The sequence below is a fragment of the Podarcis pityusensis genome (genome assembly GCF_964106645.2).
Source record: "Podarcis pityusensis genome assembly, chromosome: 11".
Classification (NCBI taxonomy): domain Eukaryota; kingdom Metazoa; phylum Chordata; class Lepidosauria; order Squamata; family Lacertidae; genus Podarcis; species Podarcis pityusensis.
This window is the reverse complement of record NC_138036.1, coordinates 60,288,172-60,306,686: the sequence shown is the minus strand read 5'-3', so window position 1 is coordinate 60,306,686 and position 18,515 is coordinate 60,288,172. Positions and strand designations below refer to the sequence as shown.

The 18,515-nt window shown below is 41.4% G+C and overlaps 1 protein-coding gene across 6 annotated transcripts in view; it reads left to right on the top strand.

The window, feature by feature from the left end:
- The window catches only part of LOC308458002 (proprotein convertase subtilisin/kexin type 5-like), a 167,837-nt gene that overhangs the window by 52,005 nt on the left and 97,317 nt on the right, over positions 1 to 18,515 (top strand). For all 6 annotated transcript variants that reach the window (XM_080972454.1, XM_080972455.1, XM_080972456.1 and 3 more), the window contains 2 exons: positions 10,095 to 10,238; positions 11,901 to 11,977. In XM_080972454.1, coding sequence (XP_080828580.1) covers positions 10,095 to 10,238; positions 11,901 to 11,977 — 221 coding nt within the window. The remainder of the gene's footprint in view (positions 1 to 10,094; positions 10,239 to 11,900; positions 11,978 to 18,515) is intronic.

The window sequence follows — 18,515 nt, the reverse complement described above, 5'->3', positions numbered from 1 at the left end:
CTTTTTATTCAATATTTACAGAGAGAGGCTTGGAACACAGCCTCTTGGAATAATGGCATTGTCCCGAGTGACTCTCCACTCCCCTTTTCTCCCACTTCCTCATTCATCATTGGCATCATCTCCCCTACGGGTGGCGCTGAGGGCCCTTTGCTTCTCAGCTCTCTGCTCTACTACAGTCATACCTCGGGTTGAATGTGCTTCAGGATGAGCGCGTTCGAGTTGCGCTCCATGGCAACCTGGAAGTAACGGAGCATGTTACTTCCGGGTTTCACCGCTTGCACATGCGCAGGTGCTCAAAATGACGTCACGCACATAGGCAGAAGCGGCAAAAAGCGGCGTGCGCAGACGTGCCGATGCTGGTTACGTTTGCTTCTAGATGCAAACGGGACTCTGGAACGGATCCCGTTCGCATCTAGAGGTACCATTGTACTTTCAAGGCTCGCCAGGTTCTGGGAATGGGGTCTGGAATGCTTTCTAAAGACCCTCTGTTGCCCTCCTGGTGCTTCCTCTTCCTCCTCCTCCTCCTCTCCCATTATTTCCCAGCTTTCCCCCTCATCTGCCTCTGAGCTGTGATCTCCCTCAAACCTCTAATTCTGAACTGTCGTCTTCTTCTCTGGAAGGGTCAGGCTGGGAGGCAGTCTCCACCATTCCTCCTCTGCCCAGTCCCTGACATAGTGTGGGGTTTCAGTAATTGTTGGACACTTCACTTATGACTGTTGATTTTACTTTCAGAGAAAATAATCCAACCCACTGCCCACAAACGTTTGGCAGCCCCTGACTTAGCATGATGTATGAGTCAGGTTAATTTGTGCAAAGTGTGTGTAGCAACATAACAGGTTTACACACACCAGCTCTTGTGTCCTGGCATTGTAGATTAAAGCATGTTCTTGGTGAACTTTGGTGAGCCCTAGCTCTGGCTGAAATAAAACTTTATAGTCCCAGCTATTGGTTCACTTAGAAAAAGCAGCTTACGAGAGGTCTCCCAAGCTCAATTTGTTTTATGATGAACATTTTCAGTTTTTTCACATGTGTTTCAAGAGTATGAATGGACACGTTTCTTAAAAGAATTCTTCTTGCTGTTTTTTAAAAAATGTATGTGAACTGAATTCCTGGAGGGAGCTGCCAAAAGTTCTATTTACTGGCTTCTGAACCTGCTGAATAAAATGCCACAAGCATCTTAAACTCTGCAAGGGAGAAAGAAATGTCAAGGGTGATGGATCTTTAGCTTATCGTAGCATCAGTTTACACTGTTGATATGCCTGTGAATTCTACTGGCACTGTGTATGGCTTTTAAATGAAAAATACTGGTCCAGATTCAAAGAGCTGTTTAGGCTTTCAGAAGAGAGGTGTCACAAGTTGCTTCTGAAACTCTCCTCTGTTTGCTGTGGAGTGTTGTTGGGGAGCTACTGTTTGAGAAAAATAACTCTAAAGCTCCCATTGGCTCATAGAACTAGTTTTACAGTTCTTTGACCCTTGGCCAGTATATTCCTTTTTCATGCTTGCTTGAGGCATTGCAAATCATGATGGCAGAGTGTGTAATAAACTGAGCTCATAGACTTATTTGCTGACTTTATTGATGTTTAGCTCCTGATCAGTATGCATTCTCAGTAACCACATCTTAGAGTTGTTAGTATGAATATCATAAGTATTTCAAAGTACAGCAGCTCATTATATACTCATTGCTGCTGCAGCAGAGTGGTACATGAGTATTTAACCAATACACCTTAATGGCTCCAAAGTCCTAATAAACAGAAATTGTTGATAAATACAGACATAATTTATGTGAGGCTCTTAATTATTTCATTCCCATAAATTGCATGTATCCTTTTTCTAGAATGACAATACCATTTTGTTCATCATCGTTCAAATGACGTATCATTTATTATAGGCAGCATTTCTGTGAGGTTTAACTATTCAAACAGAACATGACAAAGTGACATAATATTCTTTATACACACAGCTACTTTACTCCATATTTCACTAACACAATCAAACAAACTTTTTGTATTCAGCCAGTTTTAAAAATAAGAGAGTATTTTTTTAACCAGTCTTATTCTAGAGACATATCACTGTTTCCAGTGGCAGCATATTTCTTCGGGGCCGCGTGGGTGATGGCCTGCTTACCTGAGCCACAGTATGTGGCCCAAACAAATAATTATTTCAAAGTACACGAGAAGCTGCATGGTTTTGCACAAGGTACAATTTGTGGAGGGAATTTCACCCAACTGATAAAACTAGGTTCTATTCCATGGGATACAATATGTATTTGTCAATTAATTACATCCTCATCTCTAACTCACTGAGATACAAAATACATATATAAGTACAGTGCTCATTTTGGATCATGCAGCCATTACTGTCGAGGTCAAGTGGGGAAACATATTGTCTTACAATCCAGTTTGGCAATTGGATGCTTCAGTATTGTCAAAGCAAGAAAAATTGTCAACCAAGTTAAAGGAATGCCTTTATTTGAATAGTACTCTGGATGTTAACCTTGTATGGGATTTGGGATATGGGAGGCCATGAAATCAGTTATTAGGGAAGTATATTTAAGAGAAACATAACATTTTTGGAGGCACAGAGAGGCAGATAAAGATTATTTGCTTATGGGGATAGCAAAGTTAAAAGTCAAATGCAGACACACTGGGAGTTCTAAAATTTACAAGAAATTACTAGTGAAAGGTGTGCTCTAAACATTTATATGATACAATCATACACAGTATGTGGTCCATGGAGAGATTATAATAGTTATTGATTGCTGCTTGACTGGAGATTGTGCACTTTTGAAAATCCAAGAAAGGCTTTTCACTCAGTAGACGATATGACAACCTATGAAATATGGCACATAGCACTAACTGAGAAAATAACATCAGTGCAGTTTAGCCCAAGGTGAAATCCAGCAGGATAAGTCAGATGAGATCTGAGGCCCTTTTTTCGCATAGGAAAATTGTCACATGAGAGATTTACAGCCCTCATTTTCTCAACACTCATTCTGGAGTGCTTATACTTATGCAGTGCAAGGTATTACAAGCTGTGAATGCATTGTTACGGTTTTTTGGATGCTGGTGATCCTTGCTTGTAATAATTTCAGACTCAAAACTTATTTTTGCTATGATTATTACAACATTTAATTAAAAATTTCAATAAAATAAAAAGCTTTAAGTCCAGGCTTGCCTCCGCTCTGGTCGGTTCTATGTTCCAGAGAACAATGATTTAGGATATTGAGAAGTTTTTTCCCAGATGAGACAGCTTCCAGCCTAAGCCAGCAACAAACAATTGCCTCTGTTGGGATGTTGTTGCCAGAAGACTGGAACAGCTAAAGAGCTCAGGGGAATAGCTGAGGTGCTTGAGAAAGCTACCTCTTTCTGCTTGATGAAATCAGGTAGAGCATGTGTTCTCAGTAGGGTTGTTCTTCCCCTGAAAGAGCAGGTGCATTGTCTGGAGGTACTCTTTGATCCAGAATGGTCACTAGAGATACAGATGGCCTTCATGTCTTGGAGTGCCTTTTTCAAACTTCAGCTCTTCCCGAATAGAGATTACTGACCACAGTTGGCCATACTCTAGTGATGTTGTGTTTGTAGTATTGCAATGTGTTCTACATGGAGCTTTGTCCTTAAATCACCTGGAAGTTATAATTGGTACGGAATACAGTTGTCAGAGTACTGCCATATGACACCAATCCTGAAAGAGGTTCTTTGGATACATATACAGTCGTACCTTGGAAGTCGAATGGAATCCGTTCTGGAAGTCTGTACGACTTCCAAAGCATTCAAAAACCAAATCACGGCTTCTGATTGGGTGCAGGAAACTCCTGCAGCCAATCAGAAGCTGTGGAAGCCCCGTCGGACAGTCAGGTTCCAAAAGAACATTCGAAAACTGGAACACTCACTTCCTGGTTTGCGGCGTTCGGCAGCCAAAACGTTGGGAGTTCCAGGACGTTTGGGATCCAAGGTACGACTGAACACTTCTTGCTGGAATTTAAGATGCTGATGTTGACCCATAAAGACCTAAGTGACTTGGGACCCAAATATCAAAGGGAGTGCATCTGCCTGTATTACCTGCCACGTCTCTTTGATCTGAGAGAAAGACTCTTCCCATGGTGCCACGTCAGGAGATGATATGAGAGAGGGTCTTGTCTGTGGTGCTCTAGTTATAGAATGCTGTGCCTGGTGCAAACTTTGCTGACATTTCAGTACCAGATTAAGACCTCATTGTTTGCCTTTTGCTTCAATGTTTTTATTAGTTATATTCAGTTGTTTCTAGGTAGGTATTATCAGCTCTTTTAGGTTGTTTGTTTTTGAATTGATTTGTAATCTGTTCTGAGATCAAAAGACAAAGGGCACACTAAATAAATAAAATAACGGCAAGGTGTCTACATGCAGCATACAGCAACGCAGCAGCATGCCTAACATGGAAGGGGAATTATAATCATGCATTTTGTGAGGATCCCCACTACACACTAAGTTCCATGGGCAAAAGAACCTAGATCAGGCCTAGCATTTTTAGTGCCACAAGATTCACAAGCCCCTTAATTTACATCAGTAGAGATAAATTACATTCTCTGGTTTTCTGTAGCTTGTTTTCATTGCTCTGTGGCCGACAGAAACTTTGTAAGTTAAAATGAACAACTCTTTAATATTGATTCCTTGCTTCACTGTTCAGCTGAATTGTTATATTATTATTTGTATACCTCAGTTGGCATATAAAGCATGTTCAACTCATTTGCCTTAATAATCAGTAAGTAATAATTAAAGGTTACATTAATTCCATGTATACCACATGAACTGCAACAGTTTTGACCTTGGGAAAGTTTGAGATATATATTTCAGTGTTTATTTTTTAAATATTTCACTAGACAATGGTAGTATATGGTAGTTTGGTTTGTTTGTTTTAATAAATCACATAATCTTGTTAATTTAAAGATTTTGCTCATGGTGTTTTTTAAATTTACCTGATAGTTCAGATTCGGTCATGCATGCCTAATGGCAAAGGCAGTTGCACTGGGTGCTGCTCTGCAGGGGACGCCAAAACAGCGCTGTGGAATGGAGTGCAAGAGGTGGGGCTGTGTGCTGAATTTTAGCATCAGACAGGGCGCTGCTGGAATTTGAGAGCCCCAAGTCCAGCACTGATTATGGTTACCTGTCATACACCATACCATCATCAGAGAGTGTCTAAGCCATACTGACACAAATTGTGGACAGTATTTCCAAAAGTTTGAGCTATTGTTGAGGCAAAGATCAGCTGTTTCCCAGACCTATAGGTTTTTCCAATTCAGTTATACTCTTCCTTGTTAATCTACGGCCATTCCTGGTCCTCCAGCTCCTCCTCCTCCTCCTCAGGGAGGCCATGTGACAGCCCAGCTGTGTGTGCATCACCTTTGACCGGGAACGTGCCTTCGGTTTGGGCTCAGGCAGCAGCGGCAGCGCTGCATGTGTGGGTACACACAGTTCTACCTTCTCCCTCCCTGCCTTCTCCTTTCTCTCACGGAGGGATATCTGGGTGCCTCGTTCTGCTTTGCTCCTGCGCTACCTCCTCCCCCCCAGGTGTGTATTGTCCCTCCCTCCTCTTTTCTCTCCCCCATCTTACTCTCTTGCTCCCTCCTCCTAATCCTGCACTCTCCAGTCCCCTCTCCCTCCTCGTGTTCTCTCCCTTGCTCAAACCGCTGCTCCCTGTTGTCTTTGTCCTCCCCTCCTGCATGGTTATTTCTTCTCTGTCCCCCCTGCTCCCTTTCTTTTTCCGCCCCCATCAGTGACTGGCTGAGTCTGACCTGATGGCATCTGCCCATTCCTCCTGCCTGCCTCTTGCTCCCATCGAGAAGCCCACCACCATGATCTGAAACTGATCACCGCAGAAGGGCTCGCAGGGCACATGGAGGTCGGGGGTAAGGATGCGGGCAGCGGGAGAGGTAGGCAGGCAGGCGCCGGGGGAGGGGTGGCAGTTCTGGCAACTTTTTTCTAAGAAAAATGTGCTGCCCAGATTCATACAACCTTTCCCACAAGACAATTTAAAGAGGCTGAGAGCACCCTGCCATTTATATACAGCATATATATGTCATTGCATGTGATCTTTGGCAATCACTCGTAGCCTCAACTTCGTTGGACTGGTCATGTTGTGTGGATGCCTGATGATCCTCTTCCAAAGCAACTACTCTATTCCAAACTTAAAAATGGAAAGCGTAATGCTGGTGGTCGACAAAAGAGGTTTAAAGAGGCAAATCTTTAAAAATGTAGTATAAACACTGACAACTGGGAAACACTGGCCTGCGAGTGCTCCAGTGCGAGAACAGCCTTTATCAAAGGTGTCATGGGCTTTGAAGACACTTGAACTCAGGATGCAAGGGAGAAACGTGCTAAGAGGACGGCATGCTTGGCAAATCCACACCGTTATCAACTCCCGCCCAGAAACCAATGTCCCCACTGTGGAAGGACGTGTGGATCCAGAATTGGCCTCCATAGTCACTTACGAACTCATTGTTAAAACCATGTTTATGGAAGACAATCTTACTCGGCTACGAGTGATCGCCAAAGAACAAGAAGATATAAGGAAGGCATATCAGTGATGGTAAAGATTTTGCTCTTGTTGGAGAAGAGAAAGTTCAGGCAAGGACAGTCTGCTGACATCACTAAAGGAGAAAGAAGCTGTCTTGTGGCAGGTTTCCAAACCTTTTCAAAGGAATAGGGTTTATAATCTCACACCCTTTTCTACAGCCCAAGGTACATGGCTTGTCTGAGCCAAATAACTGAACTTATGAGTCATTTCCCTCAGTGAGCTGCCTATGGGCTAATTTCTTAGCGTTAATAGAAATGGAAGAAAGCTGCCAGATCAATTGGATATTTTGGATGAAGAAGAATAAACGGGACTCGCCGTTTATTTTATTGTAAGATAAGAGATGAAAAACCTATGAGTGGGTTGGACATTGGTCAGTGCATTCTTTTCTTTAGTTTTGGTAGCAATAGATACAAAGGTCAGATAGGTTTCTTGGGTTAACATAAAGCCTATTATTATTATTATTATTATTATTATTATTATTTTATTTATACCTTGCCCATCTGGCTGGGTTTCCCCAGCCACTCTGGGCGGCTTACAACATATCTAATAACATAATAAGAACATTGATCTTTAAAAATTTCCCTAAACAGGGCTGCCTTCAGATGTCTTCTAAAAGTCAGATACTTGTTTATTTCCTTGACATCTGATGAGAGGGCGTTCTACAGGGTGGGTGCCACTACCAAGAAGGCCCTCTTCCTAGTTCCCTGTAACTTGGCTTCTTGCAGTGAGGGAACCACCAAGAGAAGGCCCTCGGTGCTGGACCTCAGTGTCCGGGCTGAGCAATAGGGGTGGAGACGTTCCTTCAGGTATACTGGGCCAAAGCCGTGTAGGGCTGTAAAGGTCAGCAGCAACACTGAATTTTGCTCAGGAAACATACTGGGAGCCAATGTAGATCTTTCAGGACCGGTGTTATATGGTCCCGGCGGCCACTCCCAGCCACCAGTCTAGCTGCTGCATTCTGGATTAGTCACCTTCCAAGTCCCCTTCAAAGGTAGCCCCACATATGCAGCAACCCTCACAGTTTCCATAGACACCAACCCTGATGAGTTTTAGGCATCTTTTTATTTGCCAAACTAACTGGTTAGTTGACTGGAGATGTTTTGTTGATCTCATGGTGCTGTGATATAATCTTAATTTATTACTGTAGTAGTTTGATTTTTTTTAAAGTTTTTTTTTTTTTGATTATGTATTATATTTTATGCCATGGGATTAATTTTAGTGAGGATAGGTTAAAAATAAATAATAAAAAGTATATTTTGAGTGCATGGCAGTTTGGGGGGGGAGGGGCGAATAACCAGCTATGTTTACGAGAAACTATGACTCACAGGGTCAAAATACCTTGAAAATGAATCTTGAAATAGAATTGAAATCTTTATGCTATAAACTGTGCAATGCCTTGGACAGACTGTCATTTAAGTAGCCCAGCCTTGTTTGTTTACAAATCAGAAACATTATAAAATTTGCTCTTCAGCATATTGCATTGGGATTTCTATAGTAAGTAAAAAATGAGAAAAAGCGGGGTTTTAAAAATACATTGAGACAAAATGGTTGTACACAAAAAAAGAGAAAGAAAGGAAACTATTAGCAAAAAGAGTTATCAAAAGACCAAGGATTAAATTTAAAATTTTAACAGTTGTAAAAAAAAGAGGTGGATTCTCATTGCCAGACTTAAAACTACTGTTCTTAACCTGAAGCACCACTTTAGCTAATGGGGCCTCCTGCTGCTGCCGCGCTGCCGGAGTACGATTTCTGTTCTCATCCTGAAGCAAAGTTCTTAACCTGAAGCACTATTTCTGGGTTAGCGGAGTCTGTAACCTGAAGCTTCAGGTTAAGAACAGTTTCAGGTTAAGAACGGACCTCCGGAACGAATTAAGTACTTAACCTGAGGTATCACTGTACTATGAAGCAGCTTGTATGATCTGGTTAAAGGAATTAAAGAACACAGGATTGTTAGACCTGGAATGTTATGGGAAACATTATGGGTAGCATGCTTATTTGTGGTATGATAAGGTAAAAATACACAAAGAATTTTAAAATCATTGCAGAAGAAGGAGTATATATGGAATATAGACTAGATACTAAGCTTATTGGAAAAGAAAACACCTTTATGGTTATCACCTATAGAAGCCAGTCAGTACTCAAAAGAAAATAAATATGATGGAGAAGTGGGGTAAATATAGAGATATATTTTTCTGGAAATGTATGTAAATTGAAAAAGTTTGAAGAAATCTGAGAATGGATATCAGATTGGTTTCAATATTATCACACCAATGAGTATTTTAAAAAGGATCTATTAAAAGGTTTTATTATGAGTTCTGATTTTGGAAAAAAAATGCTTGAAGGAAGAGAGAAATTGAATTCAAAATGTATAAATTATTATTAGAATGGGAGGCGAAAGATGAAATAGTGAAATTGGTAATGATGAAAAGATTTAGGACACAATATAGAAATAAGCAATATAGAAATAAGGCCAATACATGGCACTTTAAAAAAAAAACAACCTACTTGCCACCTTTACAAATTCCAAAGCACTAATAGAATACAAGGGAACTGATTTGGGCGGAGGCGGGGAGTGAATGAACTTTTGAGAACTCTTGTGGCTAATATGTGTTGCTATGATACTTGTTCTAAGAATTTATTCCCCCCTTTTCTGCTTGTTCTCATGGAGCCCAGGGGAGCTGGAGCAAAGCACCACTCCTGAGGAAGGCCTGAATAGGATACTCATTAAAAGGATTCACACTCTCTGTGGTTCCCAAATGTCAGCCTCATTTCTTTATAAACTCACCTCCTCCATACAAAACAAAGAAAATATGAGAGAGAACAGTTCATTTTTCATTTAACATAAACTGGTGTACAAAAGCTCTGCCATAGCTGCTCTTCAATAAGCACCTAAAGTGGCAATTATTTGGGGGGAATTGTTTTGGCTACAGGTTCTTAGCTGCTGTTCCCCTCCTGCTGGTGCTGCACTAAACATGCCAGGAACTCTTTTTTTGTAGATATAAAGGAATCTGGATAAGTTTCCAGACAGCTATTTCAGGGATTATACAGTACATAAGACAGCCTCTCCCTTCCTTCCCACCCACCCCAACCTGCCCACCCACCCTAAGCATTTTTTGTGTTTCCATGGCTATTCTGTGCAGGCGTTTTGTCTACTTTTATCCACATGCAGTTGTGTTGGAAAATTCAAATCCACTTTCGCCCCCCAGCAATCAAGTGTACTGTACTATGGAATGCTTAGAAAAGAGCTGTGGGGTTTCCAAAGGCCCATAATAACAATTAAGTGGTCTAATAACTATACCCTGATATGATGAGCAATCTCAAAAGAAATAACTAGCTCTATTTTCATTTCATTTAGCGTCCCTTTCAAATTATCTTGCTGTTTGTTAATTAGGGCATTGATTTTCTGCCTCTCCAGTTTAAATCAATATGCTCATTTGTGGATAATTAAATTGGTTATACTAATGAATAGGCTAATATTTCCTTGCATTGCACTGGCAACTAATTTCCTGCTTTTTTTTGCTTGTTGTTTGTTTTTCTTCCTATAGCACTGCAGCGATAATATAAACCTCTGTCAGTCAGATATGAATATTGTAGGTGCTTGGAGGAGAGGCTACACTGGAAAGAATATTGTGATCACCATCTTGGATGATGGCATTGAAAGAAACCACCCAGACTTGATGCAGAATTATGTGAGTCTCCACAGTGCTTTGGATAGCTGTTTTATTCTTTTATGCTTATTTGTTTATTTCAACAATTTGTATACTTCTTAATTACAGTATCCTCTGGAAAGGTGTACAGGAGACTCAGTAGAATGAAACTTACAATTTTCATTTTGCAAGCCATGTATCTGAGACATGGGCACCACTAACTGCTGAAATTTTACCTATCAGGAAACCGAATCTGGTCTTGCCCTACACAAACAAGCTCAAATGTAATGGATTTGCTGTGTTGTTTCAATAATTAATCTCGTCTTGGTCTTTTGCTATGTGGCCATATTTGGTGTACTTTTCAGGTGAGCAATATTCTGAATCACTGCATCAGTCACACACAATCCATGCCCTCTAAGCCAGAGGGCTCTTACGCCAGGCCACAGCCTACTACCCCAATGTTGGCAGCCCTGTTTCAGACAGAGTTGCTGATGAACAGGATTCTGAATTGGTGCACAGTTCACACATAATCTGTGTTCAGGGCCATGATCCCTGTTTTGATTGCTGCGAGTCCAGCTACCATACCAACAAAGCACCAATAATATCTCTAAACTCCAGTATTCAAAAGTATCTGGTGGTATTTTCTGCTACACTTCCTGTTCGGCACTATCCTTAGCTTGCTGCTAGAATATATTATTAGGACATGGTTAGAATCTCAATAGTTAACACATTTCTAGATTCTCACTGAGCATAAATTAATCAGGGATTACTAACTCCACCCCATTCAAGTCCTTCATGAATTTAACAGATCAACTTAATTCTCCACGTCGTTTGCTACCTATTACCTAAGCTAAAAAATTCACATAAGAGAAAATGACATTAATGTTTAATTGTATTACATATGTGAATGAATATATTTTGGCAATGTTCTACAGAATCACTTGAAGCCAATAGACTAATTAGTTTTGAACGAAGGTGAAAAAAAGATTAATCTGCCTCATCATTCTACCACATCAAATAACAAGAGTTGCAAAGATACACAGATGTTTACATTGTTTTCTACAGGCAAATGTGGAGAAGACAAAACCACATTTCACATCCATTAAAAGTTGCATATGCTCCCTGAAGATACAAAAAAATATGTAATCTAGTAGCTACTGTTAATAAAGATACACTTTCCCCAGACGGCTTTATTTTTCAAGTTGTATGTTTAAATTCTTTATTGACGCATGGCAATGTTTCCTTCAGGCAAATAATGTTCTCTTAGAATTATTTAAATTGCTTGCCCTTTAAACAAGAATAATGTAATTCAAGTTTGTGAACAAACTATTTATTACTGTGATAAAGAGGGTTTTGATAAAGAAAAGAAATTTGAAATATAGTAAATAACTAAAACTACACAACTAAGTACTACTTAGATTAAAACAGTAGTTTTCATAAATTATAAAAAAAATATTTAACGCAACTTCAATTTTCCAGAAGTAATTTAAATAATATATAAATCCTGCAGGTTTCGAACATGTATTACTTTCCTAAACCATGCAGCAACCACAAAACCACAGGAATGTTAGTTAACCTAATTACACTCCTGTAGAAACCTGCTGAGGAATGTATGAGCCAGATGAGTCAATGGCTAATTAATGAGGATCTGCAGTTCATTCTTTTTCCATCTCTCTTTCCATTTCCCTTCTCTGTTGACTACAGGACCCAGATGCCAGTTTTGATGTCAATGGTAATGATATTGACCCCATGCCTCGTTATGATGCCAGCAATGAAAACAAGTAAGGCCGCTCCTCTGTGGAATGCAAGGCATTGTGAATTCAATTGTATCATGCACTCTCTCTTTTTTCTACAGCACTAATTGCGCAGGTTGAAACATTCTATTTTTGTTAGAATTTTTAACTTTTATCTAGTAAAGGTAATGCAGGGTATGAATTGTGTCTTTTGCATCTCACATATGCATGACATATGATGAAGAAGCTGTTTGAGCATATAAAATATGCTATATATATATATGTGTGTGTGTGTGTGTGTGTGTGTGTGTATAAAATTTAAAACAACTATGTATATGGTTAGATCTTTGAATAAAGTTGAGTTACAAATATTTGAACTGCATTTATTTTCAGAATGGTATTGGTGATACTTTCTCAGGTAGCTTCTGATACTTGCTTGTAATTCTGGTGTCTAGGTGCTGCTTTGAGTAATCCGAAACTGGTTGCTGTGTCTATACCAAACAGGAATCAAATACGTAGAGTTGTTGTTCACTAGGTTCATAAAATGCCTATTTCTTCTGTCTATCTGTGACTGGAACATAGTTGAACATAGTTCACTGTATTGTGGTCTGGCAAGCATCATTTTTGCAGTCTCAGGGTAGTCATAAAACCGAGAGGCTTACTGAGTTCCTATTTGCTCACCATACATGACAGGTAGACTAAAACGGCTCAGTGACTGTCAAGTTGTATAGACAAGGTATGGGGCTAGTCTGCCTATTATTACCTGAATATAGAAAGGTGGAGAAAAAACCTATGTGGAAGCTCCACAAACTCCATAATTCTTAAAAGCACAAGTTCCCTTTTGTGAGTCTTAATATGCTTCTCCCCTGTTTAGGAAAGAAAACACATTTATGGTGGGAATAGTATGGTCAGGGCCTAAGAGCAGATGCGCCACTTCCTTTCTGAATGACTAAGCTGAGCAGTTTTATTGACTTGACTTCTCTGTTGTGGCCATCTGAGAACTGGCTGACCAGCAGCCCTTCCGATATCTTTGTTGCAGGCTTTTTAGGACTTTAAAACAGCACTTTGAATTGCAGCTGAAGATACACTGGAAGGCACTGCAGAACTTTAAGCATCAGCAATATATGTTCGATATGAGGGTCCAAGTTAACAACGTCACAATTACAGTGGTACCTCGGATTAAGTACTTAATTCGTTCCGGAGGTCCGTTCTTAACCTGAAACTGTTCTTAACCTGAAGCACCACTTTAGCTAATGGGGCCTCCAGCTGCCGCCACGCCACCAGAGCATGATTTCTGTTCTCATCCTGAAACAAAGTTCTTAACCCAAGGTACTATTTCTGGGTTAGTGGAGTCTGTAACCTGAAGCGTATGTAACCTGAGGTACCACTGTATGTCCTGAATTAGCTGAAGTATTTAAATGTTCTTCAAAGGCATTCCGACGTACGCCACATTGCAGTAATCAAAAGTGGTTGTTACAAAACCATAGATAACTGCACAAAGGCCATTCATTTTACAAAGGAATGCTCAGAGTTTCTAACTCATTATGCCTGGATTGCTATGTAAAATGAATCAATCGAAATGCTTTGATTCCAAATAGTGTCATCATCCTGGTGCATCTGAAATGAAGATGCAATGCCATGATTTAGAATTTTGTGCTGGCATAGATGTTGGAATAATCCAATTCTGGCCACCATTATTAAATGCCACCAAAGTCACAAGTTAAAAAAAAAAAGTTTGAAACGAGGACATAAAAACAGAACTCCAGGTAAGACATATTTATTCTATCATAGAATTATCTAGTCCAACCCCCTCTAATGCCGAAATCTCAACTAGATCATCCATGGCAGATGGCCATACAACCTCTGCTTAAAAATCCAAGGAAGATGAGTCCACTACCTCTCATGGGAGTCTGTTCCACTGTCGAACAGCTCTTACTGTCAGAAAGTTCTTCTGGTATTTAGTCAGAATTTCCTTTCTTGTAACTTGAATCCATAGGTTCAGGTCCTAGCCTCCAAAGCAAGAAAAAATAAGCTTGCTCATCCTCCATCTGACAGTCCTTCAGATATTTGAAGATGGCTATCATATCTCCTCTCAGTCTTCTATTTACCAGGCTCCTTCAATCTTTCCTCATAAGGCTTGGTTTCCAGACCCTTGGTCATCTTGGTGGCCATCCTCTGCACACATTCCAGCTTGTCAATATTCTTCTTAAATTGTAGTGTCCAGAATTGGACACAATATTCCAGGTGTGGTCTGACCAAGGCAGAATAGAGTGGTACTATTACTTCTCTTTGGGACGTGGGTGGTGCTGTGGGTTAAACCACAGAGCCAAGGACTTGCCAATCAGAAGGTCGGCGATTCGAATCCCCATGACGGGGTGAGCTCCCATTCTTTGGTCCCTGCTCCTGCCAACCTAGCAGTTTGAAAGCACATCAAAGTGCAAGTAGATAAATAGGTACCGCTCTGGCGGGAAGGTAAATGGCATTTCCGTGCGCTGCTCTGGTTTGCCAGAAGCGGCTTAGTCATGCTGGCCACATGACCCAGAAGCTGTACGCCGGCTCCCTTGGCCAATAAAGCGAGATGAGCGCCACAACCCCAGAGTCAGCCACGACTGGACCTAATGCTCAGGGGTCCCTTTACCTTTACCTTTATTACTTCCCTTGATCTGGACACTAGACTTCTGTTGATGCAGCCTAGAATAGTGTTAGCTTTTTTGCTGCTGCATCACACAGTTGACTAATGTTAAGCTTGTGGGTCCACCAAGATCCTTCTCACATGTACTGCATGCAATACACTGATCTCTGCCATGCATTCTATACAACCCTTGTACCTGATGGCCTCCAGTCAACTCATTGATGTTAGGTTTGTTAATAATAGACAGCTCAGACCTCAAGCTTCCACTGTACAGTGGTACCTCGCAAGACGAATGCCTCGCAAGACGAAAAACTCGCAAGACGAAAGAGTTTTTCATTTTTTGAGTTGCTTCGCAAGACAAATTTCCCTATGGGCTTGCTTCGCAAGACGAAAACGTCTTGCAAGTTTGTTTCCTTTTTCTTAAAACCGTTAATACCCAGGGAAACCGTGCTTCGCAAGACGAAAAATTCGCAAGACGAAAAAACTCGCAGAACGAATTAATTTCGTCTTGCGAGGCACCACTGTACTCAAGAGGCCACACTTTTTGTCAAGCAAATCAACAACTAAAGGCATGGTTGAGTAAGTACAATGAGGGGAATGACAAAAACAGACTCTGTACAAAAGTCACTATATCTGAGGATAAGGAAACAATATTCTTTTTAAAAAGTGTCAATTTTTCATTTTAGCCCAATTGATACTTTTTTTGAAAACCTATTTCTCTCTCGCCTTGTTGTTATCATAGCAATTACAATGGTCCCTTTGTTGTTTTCTTTCTGCAAGCATACTTAGTTTCATTGCAAATGATGGAGCTGTATTTTTTGTTTTGGTTGCCAAGTAGTGATGGACATTCCTGCTTGATTTTTCTTTGCTAGGTTCCACTTAATTAAGTGCCTAACAGAGAAATCTAGCATCTAGGATTTTATCCTCTGGATAGGAGGGAAGGGAACCACCTAAAACTCCAACATTATTTACCCCAGCAAGTTTTCCCATTCCTGCAAAGAAAGGTCAGCAGATAAGGGTCTTGGCTCCACCCACAGGTCGAAGGCAGGCAGCAACATTTTGGGATGTAGGGCTCCCAGGATTCAGTTTGCTCCCACCTTCATGGAGTGCAGCCAGATCTCCATTTGCTCCTATACTTTTGCTGTCTCCTTGGGTCTTTAAATATATTTACCTCACTGGCTTGCTCTCCATCAGTTCTGCTGGTCCCCAAGCCCCTTTTCTGGTGTTTTTAACTCACTTCCTTCTCTCTTTGTCTTTTCCTGCCAAAATACAAGAAGGGAGTTAGCTCTAAATTTTAACCCCCTCTTACTCCTTCCAAGGCAGCAGTAGTGCAAGCTGAACCTAAAACTTCTAACTAGTTTTCCAGTTATAGCTCCACTAAAGAATGTGTCCAAATCTGAATGGGAATCCCCACCAAGGTTTTGTGGTGCAATAGATAGTGCATTGGACTTCTAGCATAGTGCAGTGATTCAAAGGTTGTGGGTTCAAGTCCCACCAGAGTCACCAAGTTAAGAAGCTAGTGTCCATTGGTATCAAATTCTACACTCCTGATACTGAGTTATGGACTTATTAAAGATTCCAAATGTAGACTGTCCAGTTTCCACTTTAGTTTCTAGGATTTTACTTTCCTCAGGATGGAAAGAATGCCACTTGGACTTTGTCATTCACAGTGCCCTTGAAGTGCCTCCTTATTTATCTGTTCTTCATGCACAGCAACCTTATTGCATCTAGTCTGGACTGATGACCTCCTCTGCCACCCAGATCAGGATCCAAGCCGTACTTGACAAATGCTGCTTATGATCTACTGGTCAGCTGCCTTTATTGCAGATGCCACATTGGATTCCACCTAGTTTGCTTCCCACTCTCTGGTAGCAGACATTGTGGCTAAGCATACTCTATAGCTTGAGCACTGGGATGCTGACACCCCCATCTAGGATTAAATAGCTCCCTACATGGGTACTAAACTGCTTGAAGAGAATATCTTAAAGGATAGCTTGGTTGAAGCAAAAGATGCTACTTATCCATAAGAGGGATGACAAGAGATTTAATAGACATTAACTCACCATACTCTCCCAACCAGTCCTTTTGTAATTTTCATCTGCAAGGAAGAAACAGAGTACGAACCTAACAGACCAAGGAGCAAGCCAAGCAACAATCCTAACCAAACCCAGCCCAATCACCTCCACCACTTTTGCTGCTGCTGCCTCTGTTGCTGCCGCCTTAATTTGTCTCTCTCTGGAACAAGTGAAAAAGATCGGCTCAGAGGTTTGGACCCTCATCAAATCCAAGAAAGTGGACCTCATGTTTATGGCACGAGTTCTAGGTCTGTGCATCTCAGCAGCACATACCATTCTGGGGGGAAAGCACCACACCATTCCTTCTCTAATGGGCTCTGCTTCCCTACCAGAAAGTCATCACATTGAGCAGACACCTGCATGTCAAACTCCCTCACCACATCCACCAAGTCTTGATATAGTGGACAGTGTGATCCAACCTGCAGAAGGGCTCTCTTTTCGGCAATCTCCTGAGAATAGCAATCGCCTCAGATGGGTTAGGGAGCTCACTGTGGAGATCTAAACATCCAAGGCCTATGGTCTTCTGCGGAAGCATCAATGAACATTAGTCGGCTAGAGCTTTGAGCAGCTTGACTAGCCCTACAGCACTTTGCTCCTCATCTCCACCTCAGCAACGTCCTAATCTGCATGAATTCCACTACAGCAAAATCCAGCATCAGTAGACAAGGAGCACCCAGTCTTGGGAGCTTCAGGCAGAAGCTCCTTCTCAGCTGGGCAGAACACAATGTCCTGTCAGTCACAGCCAAGCACACTTCCAGTCTCCTGAATGCAAAAGCAGACAGGCTGAGCCACAGGAATATAGACCAAGCAGAAAGGCAACTGTATTTGGCAGTTTTTCAACAGCTTCTGTCTTAAGTTCAATCAGTGCCATGTGGACCTCTTTGCCTAATCATCCACTTCCATGGTTCTTTACTAGATTCCAGTCACCATCAGTGGAGGCATGGGATACCCTGCTCTCCCCATGGCTACCAGGACTTTTCTATGCCTTCATTCCACTTCCTATCATTCTGAGGGTCCTTCAGAAGATCACAGAAGTGAAAGTGAGAGTCCACCTCATTGCACCATTTGGCCTCATTGCTCTTTGTTCCCTCAAATACTCCACCTCACAGAACAAATCTTCTCTCTCAAGGTCCGATTCTTGATCCAGATCCCGAGTGGTTCCAGCTGATTGCATGCAGTTTGAACGGTGACACCTAACTAAGCTGGACTTACCTGCAGACATCACTGATAAACTCCACTCCAGGAGGCCCTCTACTTATACCAATCCACCCAGAAAACCTTTTGGCTCTGGTGCATGACCACAAGATGTTCCTACAAGAAACTGGAATTTTCTACTATCTTTTCCTGTTTCCAGGATGGCCTCGGTAGAGGCCTTTGCCCAAATACTATCAAGAAGTGGTGGCTCTCTCCTCCATCCTGTCATGACCATTCGCTTTCTCCCTCTCCTCCCGTCCACTCTTGAAATGATTCCTTAGAGGGACAACGCTTAAAATGTTCCCTGACCAGCCACAGAAGCCTCCCTTCAAAGCACTGTGGAAGGTCTCCTTCAAACTACTATACTTCAAGGTCACATTTTTAGTTTTACTTCAGCACACAATTTTGGAACTTGGCACTGTATCCACATCCAAGCACCTCTGAACTTTCACAAAGATAGCCTTCTTTTCTAAAGACGCTTCTAGCTTCCACTTGCAGCAAGAACTTGTTCTTCCCTCCTGTCTAGTGCATCCAAGAGAAAAGGCTTGGCATTCTCTGGACATATACAGAGCCTTAAAAATATACATTGCTCAAACCAAAGAGCTCAGGTGAACAGAATCTCTCTTCGTGTCCTTCCATCTCTTCTCCTTGGGGAAGAAGGTAACCTCTGCCACCTTAGCCAGAT